Here is an 18144-nt window from a genome sequence, read left to right as displayed (position 1 = left end):
ACAATTTGTACAGACAGCATGCCAGAGGCAACTCTTGCGATCTTCCTGATTCAGGCAAACCCAAATAAAGAGACTGACATAAAAACGTGGAAGAGAAATAATATGTAAAAACAAATTGTTAAAAATTTCCCAAAACAAAGAGAATAATACTTAAGAACACTGGTAGTTAGAAGTGTTCAAAAGTATTTCGAAATATTGAATATGCAATTAAAGTCTTTATCACCATGGTAAGAAATTTTCACGAAGCTTCAAGAACAAGGACCTACTTTTCCAATAACAACATGAAATTAACCAACTGAAATACGTATAGTTCAATTTCAGATGTATAGCGAGTATAACTGCTTCTATTAAAAAGTGACTGGTAGGGAGTTAGGTAACTAAATATTTTCAACTTCATCAATTTTAATATGACATTCAAAATTCACCCTAGTCTGATTGCTCAGAAACTTATTGCTTAGTGCATACACAAAAGGAGCAATTATTCTACTCAAGGTTCAAATATTTTAGCATGACAATGGCAGAACTAAAATGATCAAAGACAGCAAAATTCGAATGGATATTTATTAAATAACAATTATTTGCTCTGCTTGCCTACATTTTCAGAAAAATCTTATACTGAAAGATCAACACAGCATATTTGCTGCAAGCAGATGACAGCTTTTATAGATTAAAGCGTCAAGGGAAAGAGAGCAGAATGTGACTTATATTATTTATTTAAGTATGTGTCTGTGTGCTTTCTGGAACCTTTTAATTAATGACAATTTAAATTCAAACTTTTACCTACTTATTTAGAGTATAATTTAAAATGTATAAATTAGCAGAGAATGAAACTGATCATTTCACTAAATACCTTAAAATTACTTAAATAAACCAGAATTTAAGGAAAAGATTTTACTTTTGTACATGTTAAGTAGGTAAGCTGACTATGATTGGTTATTTTTTTAAGTTATCTTTTCATATTTTATTTATTTATTTAAAAAAAACCTTATTTTTGGCTCTGCTGGGTCTTTGTTGCTGTGCGGGCTTTCCTTTAGCTGTGGACAGCGGGGGCCACCTCTCCAGGTGCGGTACGCAGGCTTCACTGTCGTGGCTTCTCTGGCTGTGGAGCACCAGGCTCGAGAGTGCGTGGGCTTTAGTAGTTGTGGCTACCGGACTCCAGAGCACAGGCTCAGTAGTTGTAATGTCCGGGCTTAGTTGCTCTGAGGCATGTGGGATCCTTCCAGATCAGAGATCTAACCTGTGTTTCCTGCATTGGCAGGCAGATTCTCTACCACTGAGCCACCAGGGAAGCCCTGATTATTATTACTTTTCAGTTACAATTTAAAATGTACTAAAAATCAAATATATGTGTCAAGTCACCAAATAAAATGTCTTTACTAGATAATACTGAATTCCAGGCTTACGTATTAACTTTTAATTTCTGCCACCAGCAGGAAGCCTAAATAGTCCTTTTATATGTAATAAATATTATGTCTTAAAATTCACATTATCATATACTTTGTTGTCATTGTTTAGTCCCCAAGTCAAGTCCAACTCTTTTGAGAGCCCGTTGACTGTAGCCCGGGCTCCTCTCTCTGTGGGATTTCCCAGGTAGGGATACTGGAGTGGGTTGCCATTTCCCTTTCCAGGGGATTTTCCCAACCCATGGATTGAACCCACCTCTCTTGCACTGGCAGGTGGATTCTTTACCACTGAACCACTTGGGAAACATCATATACTTAAAAATAAACAAATAAACTCAAAACAGTTTAAATGGACAATTTTTCTTACCTTTCAAAAGCAGGCCATGAAGTCTCTTCACTTAGTTCAGAGCCATCACTGCTACCTAAAATCAAAAGTTACCTTATTTTTTCAAACATCATAATTATAGTTTAGATTTTACTTTTTAAAAGTAAATACTCTAGCTGTGCTTATTCACATTATTTGTGGGTGAACATCTACATATCAATTCTTCATTCCAATATCATTGTGCTTGATTTATTTTGCAATATATTAGAATAGAGTTGACAAGTCTACACAAAGAAACAAAACAGCGTAAAACATTTTTATATGTATACTTATGGCTTAAATCGATTACATTAGTAAACATTTTTTCTACCATCGGAGAATAAGTACATATAAATACACATATAAGTACACAATTTTGTTTGTCATAATTTAAGACCAATATAATTACAAATTCCTTAGAGGTTCATGGTATACTTCCTTTTGCATTTTTTTTTTAAAAAACCCATTACTATCCTAAGGATGAAAAACTCAATGAAATTCAACTTTTGTCTTTAGAGGCAAGGCAGAAGAAGATGGAATCCTTAAGGAAAAAAAAAAAACGTACCATAACAATGTAAAAACTTTCTCTTAGAGACCCAGAATATCAGTTAAAATAGAAAAGTTTTAAATTAGCTTAAATGGAGGGGAAAGAACTTGGAGAGTCCAAAACAGCTTAGGTTGATTTAAAATTTATTTTAAAGATATTCAATAATTAATTTGTCCTTTGTGTATCACATTGAGTCATCTATCAGACTTTCATAACCAGGGTTCTTTGAGAGGCTCAAACTCGAATACTATAAAGAACCCATTATGTGTGATGGATTTAACACCTCTTCCATGCATGTAGAATGGTACAAGTTATGTACCATCCTTGGAAGTACTAACAATTACTGAAATAATTTTCTGGTTGTGTGGCTCAGATAAGAAATTGGATGTAATCTGCTGTTGGTAGTGGAGGCTTGTATGTTCTTTTTGATGTGTAGAATATTATGTGATAAAGACCGAAAATTTAAGCAATAAGTATGACATTTGTAGAAAACAAGTTTCTTCCAGAAGCATGGACTTCGAGTAGATATGCCTCCTTCAGCTGGGCAAGACTGTTCTGGGTTATCCAGGACATATATGTCATGTTAGAAAATGTTAGAGGCCACAGTTCCAAGCACTGGTTAATTGTTCCAGGGTACTTTCTCAGAGCCTCCAAGACATAAATTAATATTGTATGTAAAAGTTACAGCTAAGGAAAAAATCTTTTTGTTATTATGAATTGCGTGTGTATATTAATAACTACCAGCTATGGTTATAAACTTTCTTTTCAGAATGTTAAAGGTTTAAAGGAAACACCCTGGAAAGTAATGCCTATGTCTAATGTTCTTAATTTATAAATAAGGATATAACAATCCTTACTGTTTACCTACTTAGCCTTGGAATAATTAAACAATAAATACAAAGGCAAAAATTGAATTAGCCCCTTCTTGTTCTAAAAGACAGTTCTCTAAAATAAGACATTAACTGTAATGGAATGAAATAATTAGATAACTATCTTGTGGTAACCAAAAGAACATCTATGGAAAGTAAAAGTCACAAATAGAGAATCATCATCATTATAATATTTATAAGTATTACAGAAAAGGCAAATATTTTATACTAAATTGAGAGCTATAATTTTTAAAATTACTTTTTTTTTTTTGCTTAAAGTAACATTCTAGATTCCAGAACACATTTTTTTAACTAGAAAAAGCTTCTTCCTCTCTCTTTTGCAAAATTATTCTGTGTACTACTTTTCAGATTGAAGTTAATATTTGCATATAGGCAATTTACAGTATTAATGAAGAGATATTTCAGGTGACCAACGTGTCTTCTGTTTTGTAAATTTTGCATCATTTGCATTTATAAAAAGGGAAATACTGGAATAAAACTGCTGAATGAAGCTTTCCAGCTCCAAAGCAATTTCAGGGTTCGAAAACTTGCAAGTGTTAAAAGAAGTCAATATGTTCAAGAAAATGAACTACTACATTTCTTTCTACTGATTGTTCATCAATATTGAGATGATCGTATTAATAGTAATAGACTAAGCCCTTGAGCAACCTTGGCAGTTAATCAGAGAAGACATTTTCCTCCTTTATTTTAAAACATAAAAATAGCATCATATAGGGATTTCCTAACTATCCAAAGAAATTATGCTCAGCTAGAAGGTTCAGAAAATAAATAACAGTTTAGGAAGTAAAAACAAACAAATTCTTCTTAACTTCACGTCCTTTTCCAGTCCCGATAGCTATCTCTATTTTCTTACCTCTCATTCTCTAATCTACTCCAGCCAGGGCTTTGCCCACAGTATTCTATAAAGCAAATCCAGTCAAGGTCACCAAGTGACTTTTATTTTGCAAATTCAGTGATCAACTCCTGTTCTCATCTTATTTTCTCTTTTGTGCACTTGATATGGATACATTCAATACATCCCTCCCTTCAGAGATCCTTCCTCTACTGGGCTTTTGTGATACCACACTGCTTTTCTCCCTACTTCAATGGTCCCTCACTTGTAGTTTCCTCTGATGGGTGACCATTTAAAAAAAAATGACACCTCCAAATGTTAGCATGTCTACTCTTATTTATTTATATCCTCTCCCTCTGTGACCTTATCTGGTCTCATGGCTTAAGATACTAAATACGTTAATTCTTATACCTGTATCTATAGATGTGACTTTACCTCTTTAAGCTTCATATTCATATAGTCGATTACCTACTTGACAACTCAATACGGTAGAAACATGTCCAAAATGGAAATTTTAATTCCCCAAACCTAGTCACCCTTTACAAATACCTCAATACCTACAAATGGCTGCTCTTCTAATGTTCTCTGCCTAGGTAACAGCACCACCATCTAACTAGCTGCTTAATCTAAAAAAAAACTGGGAATCATAACTCATCTGCCCCTTTCCTCATTCCTACATTCCAACTACATGCAGTAACCAATTCAAACAGTGCCTGTTCTCTTCCCCACCATTCCTCGAATGCCTCCCCTTTTGAAGTCAAAAACATCAAGCACTTTTCAAACAATCTTAAATTATTAATTTTAGCAGCTACTAGTAATGTGATCTTATATCCACACTTTGCTACTTAGCTTTTATCAATTATTTTTTCTACTTGTAGTAGGGTTAGTCATGCTTTTCCAGCTGAGTTTTCTTAGAAGTCTGATTTTACATAAGTTGGAACCCTCTCAGAGAATTATTTCTCACCTATTGATATTCCACTAGAAAGAGTAGAGCTTTCAGCTTGGCCTCGAGATGGTGCATGGGGCTCCATGACGCTATCATCTAATAGATGTCTTGGCCCTGCATTTGGGAACGTTGCACTCTTAAACTCTGCTGTGTTCATTTTATGAATGAAACTGGAAACAAAGAGAAATATTTTTCATATCTTTCATTACTGTTACTGATTCAGTATATAAAAGATACTCTTACATAAAGATTCAGGATATAAAAGATGTACCTGCTATCCTGAACTTACTTCTGAACTCTCATACTAATGAACACACAGATTTTACCATGAAAGCCTCAAGCCAACAGCTTAGGGAAAATTTTTTTAGAAAACCAGGCCATATCTACCTATATAACAGAAAATACTTTATCTTGATGCTTGGGTTCATTAAAAACTATTTTCACATTCACTTTTGGAAAATGTCTATTAAATGTTCACAAAAATCATGGCAAAGGTGAACCGTGGGGTCCATTTTGAGGAAACAATCTTGTAAAGCTAAACAAAAAGACAGTTTCCCCTTCTTTGTATTTTGTTATAAAAAGAACAGTTTTTATATGCTTTATGGTGACTTGTTTTGGTTAGGACAAGCAATGCCTCATGATACAAGTTATAATTTAAAACAGAAATAGTGTTTGCTTTCCTGATTTTATTTATGATGATGACCTGTAATGTTCATTTTTATCCCCCAAAATGTGAAAGCACTATTGGAAAAACCTCATTTCCAAATTAAGGTAAGGAAGAAATAAATGCCTTTATGCAAACAAGATATTTTACTAAATCAGAAAAAGACTACTGTGTGTTACATAAATAAAACTACGCAAGGACACTATTTTCTGTCCAACTAGTGAAATAAGTAGAAAAGAAATCCAATGAAATACATAGAACTTTGCAAGAGAAAATCAGAAGCGCTGACTTGTAACCCAGGCTGTGGCACTTTCTATGTCCGTGCTGAATCAGGTTCCGAGGGGATGGCGGTGTCTGCGGCAGTAAGGCTCCTTCAGCGGCCATGCTTTTTCTTCCGCTTTGTGGAGATGCTCCTACTTCAGGACCTTAACGGTTAAATGAAAAAAGAGAGAGACAGAGATACAGAGAGAGACAGACAGAAACTGTTAAATGGTTTAGAAAGATTGCTTTATTTGAAATCCTCTGATATGAAATATTGTGGTTTAATTTAAGGTAATATTAATTCCATTTAACTGACTGAACATAAGAAATATTAGTTTCTGAGTCGTAAAACACAAAACCTCAAAACAAACAATATCTATTAATTTCTATCTATTTTACTTGCCCTAAGTAGCCAGTATAAATATTTTCCCTATTTATAGAGGAAGCAGTGTAATTAGAAGAGATGGTATAAGGGTCTCATATCACACATGAAACCTGGACTAAACCCTTAGGTCTTCTGAATCTTAGTTCAGTGCTCATTTAATTTTACACATTACGACTTCACTCTTAGTTTCAGCTTCTTAGATACAGAATGTGTAGAGTAGGTCAAGGATTCAAATTACAATTTAAATCTATACTGACTGCTCATGTTTCTGGAAATTAAAAAAGTGGAACTTGAAAGTACACAGATTTGCAAAGTAACACTTTAAAACATTTTTTATTGGTGTACAGTTGCTTTACAAGCAAAATATCACTTTAAGAATGAAAAGAAAAGCAAATTTAAATAGATGTAGCCTGGAATGACTTCCTCTGCTTGGACACTCTCCCCGGTAGCTACTGCCATGGTTCTGCTCCCCGTTTTCTTCACGCCTTACTAGACGGGCCTCCAAATATTTTTAGGATATATAATGATACAAAGCTTAGTGCCAAGATCTGTATTTGGAATATTAAACAAGGTATTGTCTATGATTTCTTTAAAAAATTCTCTTCAATTTTATGTTTTTAGATTATTTACATACATATAAATCCCAACAGATAAATTAAGAGACTATGACCATTCTTTTCAGTACTTGGTCCAGCATTAGAGTGAAATTAAAAAAAAAATTAAGCCACTAAAATTGACTCCTATAATTATTCAAATTAGTAAATTTTTTACTTAGACCAGAAACATTTCTAACATAATTAACCCTTACTGCCTCATACAGTGTATACTTAATGAAAAAAGAGTTGATAATTCATAAGCACTTATTATTTTCTGTTGGTTATATCTATTACTCTTGATTACTTGGCATATTAATTTGCATATTACTGACAAACCACACGTGACAACTTTTTAATGAAAAAAACAGAAAAACCAAACAGAAAAAGATATATTTTAATACCAAAACTAAAACTGTGCAGGCAGAATAAAATGTGCTACGCACTTACTCACTTTGGAGTATATCCCTTCTGTCTTATGAGGTTATCTGGTTGATTACTCAGTAACAAGAGAAAGCCGCACTAACCTACTAAATCCTCCCTGGAAGCAGCAGAACGTGGTGTGCTTGTCCCTGGTTCTATCTTTAATGAAAGCCTGAATTTCAAAAAGGAAAAAACACATAGAATGATTAATATTTGACAAAATAACATTAAAATCATGTATTTTTCTACCAAAAGCCTAAAAACATTTTTTATAAAATAACCTCAACTGTGTATTTTTCTTCAAGGGTAATCTTAATTAAGTCCCCTTTCTCTTTCATACAAAGCTGATCTTACAGTGATTCCAGGAAATATTAGAGAGGGAAAAACATCAAAACCTCATATTCAAAAACAGAGATAGCTCTCCCAAGAACCTCAAAACTGCCAAACAACTCAACACATTTAAAGCTATTTGGTGAATGACTAAAAGGTGATTTAACCTGAGGTTATATTGGTACAAGGCAAATAAGTTCAGTAACTTTCCCACATTTCATTAAATTATGCTAATTCTTTCTAGAATCCTTATTGGATGGGCTAATGGTCTCTGTAGCACTGAAAATTAAAAAAAAAAAAAACAAAAAACACAACACCTTATTTAAAACTAACCATCCAAAAAATAAATTATCAAAAGAAAGATCTATCTATACAAATAAAAAGGCTGTTTACAAAATCCCTGATAAGTCCCTTTTCTAAGTCAGAGTTTATTAGTTGGAAATTAAAGTGGTTCAGTGGTAAAGAATCTGCCTGCCAATGCAGGAGACACAACAGACCTGGGTTCAATCCCAGGATCAGGAAGATCCTTTGGACAAGGAAATGGTAACCCACTCCAGTATTCTTGCCTGGAAAATTCCATGGACAAAGAAGCCTGGCAGGCTATAGTCTATGGGGTCACAAAGAGTCAGACGTGACTGAGCACACACACACACACACACACACACACACACACACACACACACACAAGTTCCATTTAGGAAAATGTATCAATTTTGAGTTCTGCAGCAAAAAGAGGTTATAATTCCTATCAGTAGAAACGGTTTCAGGAAATAGGATACTAAAGCAGTTGTAGAAAATATTTTGGTGTAGTCCAGGAAATATACTTTGGTGTACTCTGTAATATTATTAAGCATTTGTCTGGAAATTAATAAAGACTTTATTTTTCAGCATCCTACCAACTGGAATTTTTTATGAAACTGCATAATACAAATGATATTATAATGATAAATCTATTATAGGTGCTTAACTTTTTATCAATGTCTTTGATATCCTAAAGAAGAAATCATATATAATTGTACACTAATTACTTAACCATGTAAAGTACATGTACTGAACAGATGTATGATTAACCAGAACTCTCTGCTCTTTTTCTTATTACAGGGTAGCTGACTTTAATTATGTGAGCTTCAGACTATGCTATATTCCTTCACTGAACACCTGTTTTGTGTCAGGCACTGTTCTCTCAGCACTGTTCTCCATTATATTCTCTCAGGAATATAATGGACACTAAATGGACAGGTGTCTCTCCCCTTTGGAAGCGCACAGTCTAGAAGGTGGAAGACAAAGAAGTAAACAAATTAAGTACAGTTTCCTAACACAGAACCAAAATAGAAAGGAACAGAAAGGAGGCTATTGGAGAATCACATTGCTATTAATAATGGCTGATAACTGACAGCAATATAAAAAGTGGAAGCATCTTAAACTGCACAGGATAGTCAGTGTCAGTTGCCTATATCATCATCAAAACACTATATATAACAGTGATGCTGATTCACTAAGAAAAGATATTATGCTGCTGCTGTTGCTAAGTGATTACAGTGGTGTCTGACTGTGCGACCTCATAGATGGCAGCCCACCAGGCTCCTCTGTCCTTGGGATTCTCCAGGCAAGAATACTGGGGTGGGTTGCCATTTCCTTCTCCAAAAGATATTATGCTCAGTATTAAAATGAAATAACTTCGAAAGATTTTCACCCTGATTAAAACGCACGCCATGTAACTTGTAATATTGATACTGGCTGCCTATGTAGATCAAACTGCCAAAAACAGAGGCTTATGGATAAATAAAAAGTCATTTTTATTTAAATCTTTCATCATAAAATCCATTTTTCCCAACTTATGACCTTAATAGCTCTTATGTTAAAATGCTCTGATTTTGAACACATTTAATCAGTAGGTTCATGCAACACAACTGCATCTTTAGGAAAACACTATCTTCTTCAGCTTCCCGTAAGATTCTCCAATACTACCAAGTGACTTGTAGTTCCCCAAGCAAACATAGCTTCCCACCCTATTCCACTGATGGTTCCATCCCTGAAACACCTTTCCTAACTCTTCATGTGGAGCAACTCACCTGCTAAGATGCAGACTAAGGTAAGATGGTCACCCGAAGCTGCTCATGTTTATTTTCTCTTCATTTTTCCCAGTTAAAGCTGAGTTAGGTCTCCCCACATCTATGTTCCCACAGCATCCTCGGCACATCTCTAGTATAATACTCTTTGAACTATTTTGTAATTATTTGTTTTGTAATCCCAGCAGCTAGCATTCACCTACAGCAAAAGCTGAATAAATATTTGTTTACGAATATAATGGGACTTCCCTGTAGCTCAGATGGTAAAGAATCTGCCTGCAATGCAGAAGACCTGGGTTCAATCCCTTGGTCAGGAAGATCCCTTGGAGATGGAAATGGCAATCACTCCAGTATTCTTGCCTGGAGAATTCCATGGACAGAGGAACCTGATGGGCTACAGACCATGGGTTGCAAAAGTTGGACTAGACTAAGTGACTAACACACAATGAGCATAATGGGAAGGCTGCCTGAGTTCTAGTTAACTCATGAAAACAAAAATCAGTATAACAGCATCCACTTTCCTACCAAAAAGAAGCTCTCATGCCAGGATACAGACAGCTAAAACTACTTAACAGCTTAGTTAGCTCTATCCTTTCAGCATTAAAATTCACCATACTCTGTATTTATACAACAATTTCTTAGACTTCACTTCTACTGAAGGGGCTTCCCTGATGGCTCGGTTGGGAAAGAATCCGCCTGCAGACAGGAGACTCCGGTTCAATTCCTGGGTTGGGAAGATCTGCTGGAGAAGGGGCTACCCACTCCAATATGCTTGGGCTTCCCTGGTGGCTCAGCTGGTAAAGAATCCACTTGCAATGCAGAAGACCTGGGTTCGACCCCTGGGTTGGGAAGATTCCCATGGAGAATCTTTAGCATTCTGGCCTGGAGAATTCCATGGATTGTATAGTCCATGGGGTCGCAAAGAGTCTGACGTGACTGAGCGACTCTCACTTTCTACTGTAAGAGTTAAACTTTAACTTTTAAAAAAATCCATTAAGTTTCTTGAGACAGACACAGAAATTTTAATAATGACTTACTCATGTTTTGAGTTTTAAGATAATCTCCTGTACCCAACGGGACAAAATATGAGTGTTTTATGCTATGTCAGTAGAGAGATGAAAGAAATAAGTGATAAATATGACAGAGACCATCACACTCAAGAAACTTACAATCTAGGGGATCAGATCTGTGAAACGCTGTCAAGATTATTAAAAAGCTGATGCACTGACCTCATACATTTTCAAATGAATTACCCTGTAAAAACTTTCTGTAAAACAAAAATTGATACAGAAAGATAAAGTGGTAATGATACAGTATGGTGAAGACGATGGCAATAAAGGTGTTTTCAAATATAAATAAAGCTTCAGATACATTTTAAGTATATGTACAGAGCTTCTCAATATATTTGATATTTGAAGAAAAGTTATTTTCAGTTGTTTTCTGGAATCTCTAGCCTTTTATTATGTATACCAATTCTGTCCTCCAGAATTCTTTAAAAAATGTTGAAATTTAAGGAACAAAGAAGCTGATAATTACTATCGCACAGTGTAAGAAAACTTTTGTGTATAATGCATTAATATTAAAAAATAACCTTATCTTTTACTTTGATAAAAATTTAAAGTATAATCTTTTACTGGAAAAAATATTTGTGGCAGACACAAAGTTAAATTTGAAAGCTTAGAAACAGCAAAAAAAATTTTTTTTAAATAAATGAAGCTGCAAGGAAAATGAAAAGCCTCAAGAGAAATAACTTTTTTATCCTTCTATCTTAAAAAAAAAACCAAACAAACCTGGTAGTCATGATGTAAAGAACACTACTGAAAAATAAATGTGAATGTGTGTGTGCTCAGTCATGTCTGACTCTGTGACTCCATGGACTGTAGCCCACTAGGCTCCTCTGTCTAAGGAAATTTTCAGGCAAGAATACTGGAGTGGGTTGTATTTCCTACTCCAGAAAAATAAAAAGGGTTAATAATGAAAAAATCCCTTTTCCACTGGGTAGGATTGAGAATGGTTAAGCAAAAAGACATGGATATCAGCTGTTTTAAAAGTAAGTTTTGAAAACCTTTAATGAAGGACTTGCTTGAATAGAGGAAAGGACAAGTGTGGTATTCTATTGGACAAATATTAATATGTCTCTAATTCAGAGTCCAGAAGGTTCAATATTCTCTCAATACACAAAAATAACTGAAGACAAATTAAAAATTGTGTTGAGGAGCAATTTTTCCATTCATGTACTGTTTCATTAATTTTTCAGTCTATTAAAAGATACATTTCCATAAAGATATTCAATGCTTCAATGGAGAAAGGAAGAAATGTAAAACTAGAACTATCAAACATCAGCTCTCAACAAGTTGAGAAACATACAATGCTTTTTAATAGAAGAACAGATGACGTACTTGTATACTGGCTCAGTCACATCAAGTGACTGATTTAAAAAATTCACGTGAATAGGTAACTTTACCACTGTAAATGCACAACTGTATTTGCACGATAAGATGCAGTATTTAGATGTTTAAATACAGAGACGAAAGGGTGGAGGACAGGACACAATTATACAAACCACTTCTGAAGATCCAACCTACTTGTAATTATCATCTTCCACAAACTTTTGCAGTTCTTCTATGTACTGAACAGAGTTCAGGTATTTTTGGACATGAGGCAACATGGGGATATCTAGGCAAAACATGATAAATAATTATCTGATAAAGTACATCTCAGGCAGAATTTCTAAAGTTAAGCTGAGAAAAATATATTTAAAGGTAAATTAAGGCAACATAGCACCAAAATTTAAATTAACTCTAGAAGGACATGACTGAGGTAAATGTTATTTAATGTAAAACTGAAGGTAATTTAGAAAACTGCAGTTGCATGCTGTTTGTACAGATTAAAACAGCTCCATTTACAAAGTCCCACATATTTGAGAAATTTCATAAAAAAAATCAGAGCCATCATTGTAACTTACACTCAAACCTCATTTAAGTGTAAGATGTAAGGCAGTTTAGGGTTGTGTTTTTTTTTTTTTTTTTTTTTTAAAGAAGCCTGGCTCCCATTTGTAGTTTTTTTTCTCTCCTACTTAGAAATTTCAAATAAGATTGATTTAACATTACAATTTGATGCTATGTTAAAAAATTGAGAAAAGGATAAAAAAAGAGATTAAAGTTAAATAACAACAAATTGTAAACTGTTTTTAAACAGCATTAAAATTACATAGCTGTAAAAGCCTCTCTTTATTTTCTATCAAACTGAAAGCATTTAAACACTTTAAAATAATAAAGTTTTTTTTTTTTCTAATCACTTGGGGTTGCCTAAGTTCTTTCCACATGTGTGTTTCCATAAAATACATCTTGGACAAAAACTGGTTATCTACTCAACACAGAACTCAAGAAAGCTTCTCAACTGTTATTACAACAGTCTCAGCTCACTCCCTAACTGAAAAATAAAAGAAATATTTACATAATAGATCAGGGAGATCAAATGAGATGAAGAGAATAGAAAATAATTGTGAAAATTATCTTAGCAAAGTTGCTACAAAATTGCAGAAGAGCAAAAGATAAAACTTAGCATTTTAAATATGAAATACTTGAACTCCTTAAAAGCAAGATCTTAAACAGGATGCTCAACACTCAACAGTGACATAATCATTATTTCCCTTACATTAGGATGATGTACGCTGCTATGTGAAAAGTGGCCAGCAACCTGTGTAAATGAATCAACCTTTATAAATGAATCCCGGAAACTCACCATATTCACAGGACTGCTGTAAATCAGAAATTATTCTAAGGATGTTATTCATCAAGTTTGATCTTTGTTCATTTTCTAGAATGCTGCCAGTTGATGGATATGCTGAATCAATGTATGTTAAATCAGACAGATAGATACCTGGAACAAAATTAAGATAAATGAGTGTTTTCCTACTTGTTCGGATGAGTATAATTTGTTTATAGCTATATTTCAATATATGCCGTATTTAAAATATATTCATTATTAATACTGTGTTAAAACATGACCACTAAGGCCTAGATTTCTGTGGAGTCCAGGTCAGACACACAACTTAAAGCTGAAGTTAGGAACTCCAGTACCTACCTACCTACGGGTCTTAATGGAAAGAAGATGAACTCCTGAACTGGCTCTGCCTCTGTATAAAATAAAGATAATTATTCTAATTTCCGAACCTTGGTTTTTATGTCTATACACTAGTACCTATTTTGCAAGTTTTGGTACAGCCTGAAGAAGTTTTTTTTTTTTTTTTCCTGAAGAAGTTTTAAGTTAGCCAGCCTAACCACTTCCCTGCCATGAGGCAGTTAACTTAATATTAGTTCTATACATGCTTGCCTTGAGTGGGTAACTATCACTTGAGTCTTACTCTTTTTTTCCTTTTAAATATTTATTTATTTGGCTGCACTGGGTCTGGGTTGTGGCACACAGGCTCTTCGCTGAGGTGTGTAGACTCCAGAGCACTTGGGTCCAGCTGTCCCCATAACACATGAGATCCCAGTTCCTCCACCAGGGATCGAACCTGTGCTCTCCTCCCTCTCCACGTTGGAAGGTAGTTTCTTAACCTCTAGAGGACCAGAGAAGCCTCGATTCTTAATTACTTTGAAAACTGTCTCGTTCTAGTAGCAACGTCTTGTTTTTATTAAAGATTAACAGATGGATTTTTGAAATAGTTCTACTAACTACACATTGAAGTTAACCTTGCTCTTTTTCTGTACCAACAAAAATAATACATTCTCCCAAATAATTCAGTTGTCCTAGCTCTGGATTTCAAAGTCACATCTACAGAAAATATTTCCTGAGAGTTTACTATGCACGCGTAAAGTGTAAAAGGCAACATGTTCCTACTTTGAAATCATTACTCCCTGTTCATGAACTCTCAGAATTAAGTGCAACCAAAATGATGTACCTATTGCCTTCCAAATAAGCCCGATGTTTTTTTCTCATGTTGGTTCTTCCATCTTAAATGATACCTGAACTCAGCTCTGCCCATCTAAATCATTATCTTATATTCAGGTCAGTGTCAACGGTTCTTTAGTTTTCTCACAGATTCCAAGAAAGGAATTGAGAAACTGTCAAGTCCAAATCTCTCTTTTCATAGGCAAACACTCTAAGGTCCACAGATATTAAGGAAGTGCCTAACACCACATGAATTGTTAGTGACAGAGTTGGATCTCAGAGTATACATGTGTACTCCAAGGTTTTTTTTTTTTTTTTTTTAAATTACACTGTTACAAACAATTACAGTATCTGTATCATTAACTCGATAATTTTTAAGACTTTCTAATCTCTTTATTGAAAATCTTTTGTATTTTATATCTTATCTGCTTAAGATAATAAACTCATTCAGGTGGTTACTCTATCTTGCACTTTAAAAAATGAAAATCCTGACCAATATTCCAGACAACTGGTGTTTAACACAATGTAAAAAGTTGGCAATGGTAATCCTTTTACTCATTCCAGTATCATTCCTTTTCCATTTAGTAAATCTTAACAGTATTCTTTAAGCCATCTATCATAAATACTTCTTTTTCTTTAGAGACTCTCAACTTTATTTTTTATGACTTCAAATAAATCTGTAGCCTAGCTCCCTTTTTTCCTTCCTATCTCAGAGGAAGAAGAATCCCCTTCTTTTTCTTCCAAATCTAAACTGCGATTTTGAATGTAATCTCTACTGCCTCCTTTTAACATATCCACTGCTGCCTCCACTGTCACTCACACTCCATGGCTCTTTTCCAAGAGCCAGTATGCACATTTAAATCTCCTCTATTTAAGAAAACATAAGCAAAACAACCCTTCCTTTAAATCTGATCCCCTCCTCAAGATAGGACTCTTGCCTGCCTTCTTCAACAAACACCTTAAAAGAGAAATACGAACTGGTACAATTAATTTTTTTTTATCCTTCATTCTATTTTTATGTAATATTTGGTACATATAGAAGTTTACTTGTGTCAGGAAAAATTGTGATAGACTTTGCAATAGGCAAAAAGACTACCAGGTATATCCTGTTTCCAGTGCATGCTCTTGGCCTGAGCTATTTTATAAGTTGTTGAAAACTGGTAATAATACAAATTCTTGTCCATAAAAATGCCAATGAATTATGTCCAGTGGGATGTAACTGATTACTGCCCTGTGGATGTTGACCAATTTTGCAACCATCTGTAAATTCATTCCAGCATTCCCAATGGCCTGCATGTATGTGCAGTACTCTGACTTTTCCCTTGAAGTTGTTGTAAATATCTTCCCGATTCCCTTGTACACTTAATGATTTAAACAAAACCTTTGACATGTATTCATTTTTTATTTGTGTGAGAATCATAACTGTATCTTTAAAAATTAACAGTTTAACATATAATATTGGTTATCTAATAATATAATAAATACTCATCAATGTAAGAGCTACAATATCAGTACTGTTGCCTCATCTTTATGTTCTTTCCCTGTGTCATCTCTCTGCCTCCTGTCTAGAGGGAACTACCATTTCTAATTTTAAGATTATTCCCCTTGTTCTTTTTGAGGCACATGTCTGTATTCCTGCACATTTTATTTTACTTTTGCGCTTTAAAAAAATCATACTTTTATATGTGTGATTAGATGATAATACTGGTAGAGTTAGAATGGGTACACAATAAGTGATTTATAAGTGGTTGTTAGATAAGTTTTTAAAAATATGGTCTGCGATTGCTTTGTATCACTATTTTGTTTCTGAGACTCATTCATATTGTTAAGTACAGCTGTAATTCCTTAAGAGGATAAACTATATGTAACTATATCACAATTTATTCATTTTGTTTGATAAGAGTTTTGAGTTACTTGCCCCCTTCCTTCTTGTTACTATAGACATTCTTGTACATGTCTCCTGGTGCACACGTACAAAAATTTCTCTAGGAGAGATATATACACATCTATACAAACATGCAGGTATATATAATGTTCAACTTTACAAGACAGTGCCACATTGGGTTTTAAAGCTGTATCAACTGATACACAAATTGACAGTATATAGGTTTCTGCTGATCCAGGCATGCTAACATGTGAAATTCACATCTGTCTCCTTGCTGAAACTTACTCTGGCAAAGGCATACATGACCTTCTCACCCTAATTCTTCAGACATCTCCCCTGGCCTCCTCTCCATTACTCAGTCTCTCTGCTGTATTTGTACCACTCCCTTTGTTTCTCAGTCTTCACTGGCTTGAACTTGCCTCGCTTCCATCCTCTCTTGATTCTACTATTTCCTCAGGTCCCTTGTAATTGGCATTCCCCATGGTTCTGTCATTAATCTTCTCACTCTACAAGTACTTCTGAATTGTCTTATTTCTGAGGCCTCAACCATCACCTGATTGCTGATGACTCTCCAAATTTCTCTATAGAACACAGCTCCTGACTTTCATTTTCAATTTAACATGCCAAACTAACCATAATTTGTACCTACACACCTGCCATTCCACTTTCCAAACCTGGTCAGTGAGATGAACTGCTAACTAGTGAAGAAGAACTAAACAGCCTCTTAATGAAAGTGAAAGAGGAGAGTGAAAAAGTTGGCTTAAAACTCAACATTCAGAAAACCAAGATCACGGCATCTGGTCCCATCACTTCATGGCAAATGGATGGGGAAACAATGGAAACAGTGACAGACTTTGTTTTTTTGGGCTACAAAATCACTGCAGATGGTGACTGCAGCCATGAAATTAAAAGATGCTTGCTCCTTGGAAGAAAAGTTATGACCAACCTAGACAGCATATTAAAAAAGCAAAGACATTACTTTGTCAACAAAGGTCCATTTAGTCAGAGCTATGGTTTTTCCAATGGTCATGTATGGATGTGACAGTTGGACTATAAAGAAAGCTGAGCACTGAAGAACTGATGCTTTTTAACTATGGTGTTGGAGAAGACTCTTGAGAGTCCCTTGGACTGCAAGGAGATCCAACCAGTCCATTCTAAAGGAAATCAGTCCTGAATATTCATTGGAAGGATTGATGCTGAAGCTGAAACTCCAATACTTTGGCCACCTGATGCGAAGAACTGACTCACTGGAAAAGACCCTGTTGCTGGGAAAGATTGAAGGCGAGAGGATAAGGGGATGACGGAGGATGAGATGGTTGGATGGCATCACTGACTCAATGGGCATGAGTTTGAGCAAGCTCTGGGAGTTGGTGATGAACAGGGAGGCCTGGCATGCTGCAGTCCATGGGATCGCAAAGAGTTGGACACAACTGAGCAACTGAACTGAATAGAACTGAATTAGAAACCTCTACACTGCTTAAACAAAAAAGCTCTGAAGGAGTTCACTATCATATTTCTCCAGGTTAAGCTATTAGTGAATACAGTGTGATCACTGAATGATCAAGTAATGTATTACATAATATAAATCAGAGGTTAGAAGCGGTCCCAATCTTTTTAAAATCAGGAAGTAACATAGGAAGTATCTATATGACCTTT

The 18144-nt window shown here is 34.8% G+C and overlaps 1 protein-coding gene across 5 annotated transcripts in view; it reads right to left on the bottom strand.

Moving 5' to 3' along the window:
• The window catches only part of RALGPS2 (Ral GEF with PH domain and SH3 binding motif 2), a 155333-nt gene that overhangs the window by 21107 nt on the left and 116082 nt on the right, over positions 1-18144 (bottom strand). For all 5 annotated transcript variants that reach the window (XM_061160802.1, XM_061160804.1, XM_061160803.1 and 2 more), the window contains 6 exons: positions 13452-13589; positions 12293-12383; positions 7413-7480; positions 5936-6071; positions 5001-5152; positions 1771-1825 (listed from right to left, as the gene is read on the bottom strand). In XM_061160802.1, the coding sequence (XP_061016785.1) occupies positions 1771-1825; positions 5001-5152; positions 5936-6071; positions 7413-7480; positions 12293-12383; positions 13452-13589 (640 nt within the window). The remainder of the gene's footprint in view (positions 1-1770; positions 1826-5000; positions 5153-5935; positions 6072-7412; positions 7481-12292; positions 12384-13451; positions 13590-18144) is intronic.

Source organism: Dama dama, chromosome 14 (genome assembly GCF_033118175.1).
Source record: "Dama dama isolate Ldn47 chromosome 14, ASM3311817v1, whole genome shotgun sequence".
Taxonomy (NCBI): Eukaryota; Metazoa; Chordata; class Mammalia; order Artiodactyla; family Cervidae; genus Dama; species Dama dama.
This window is presented reverse-complemented; position numbering and strand designations above follow the sequence as displayed.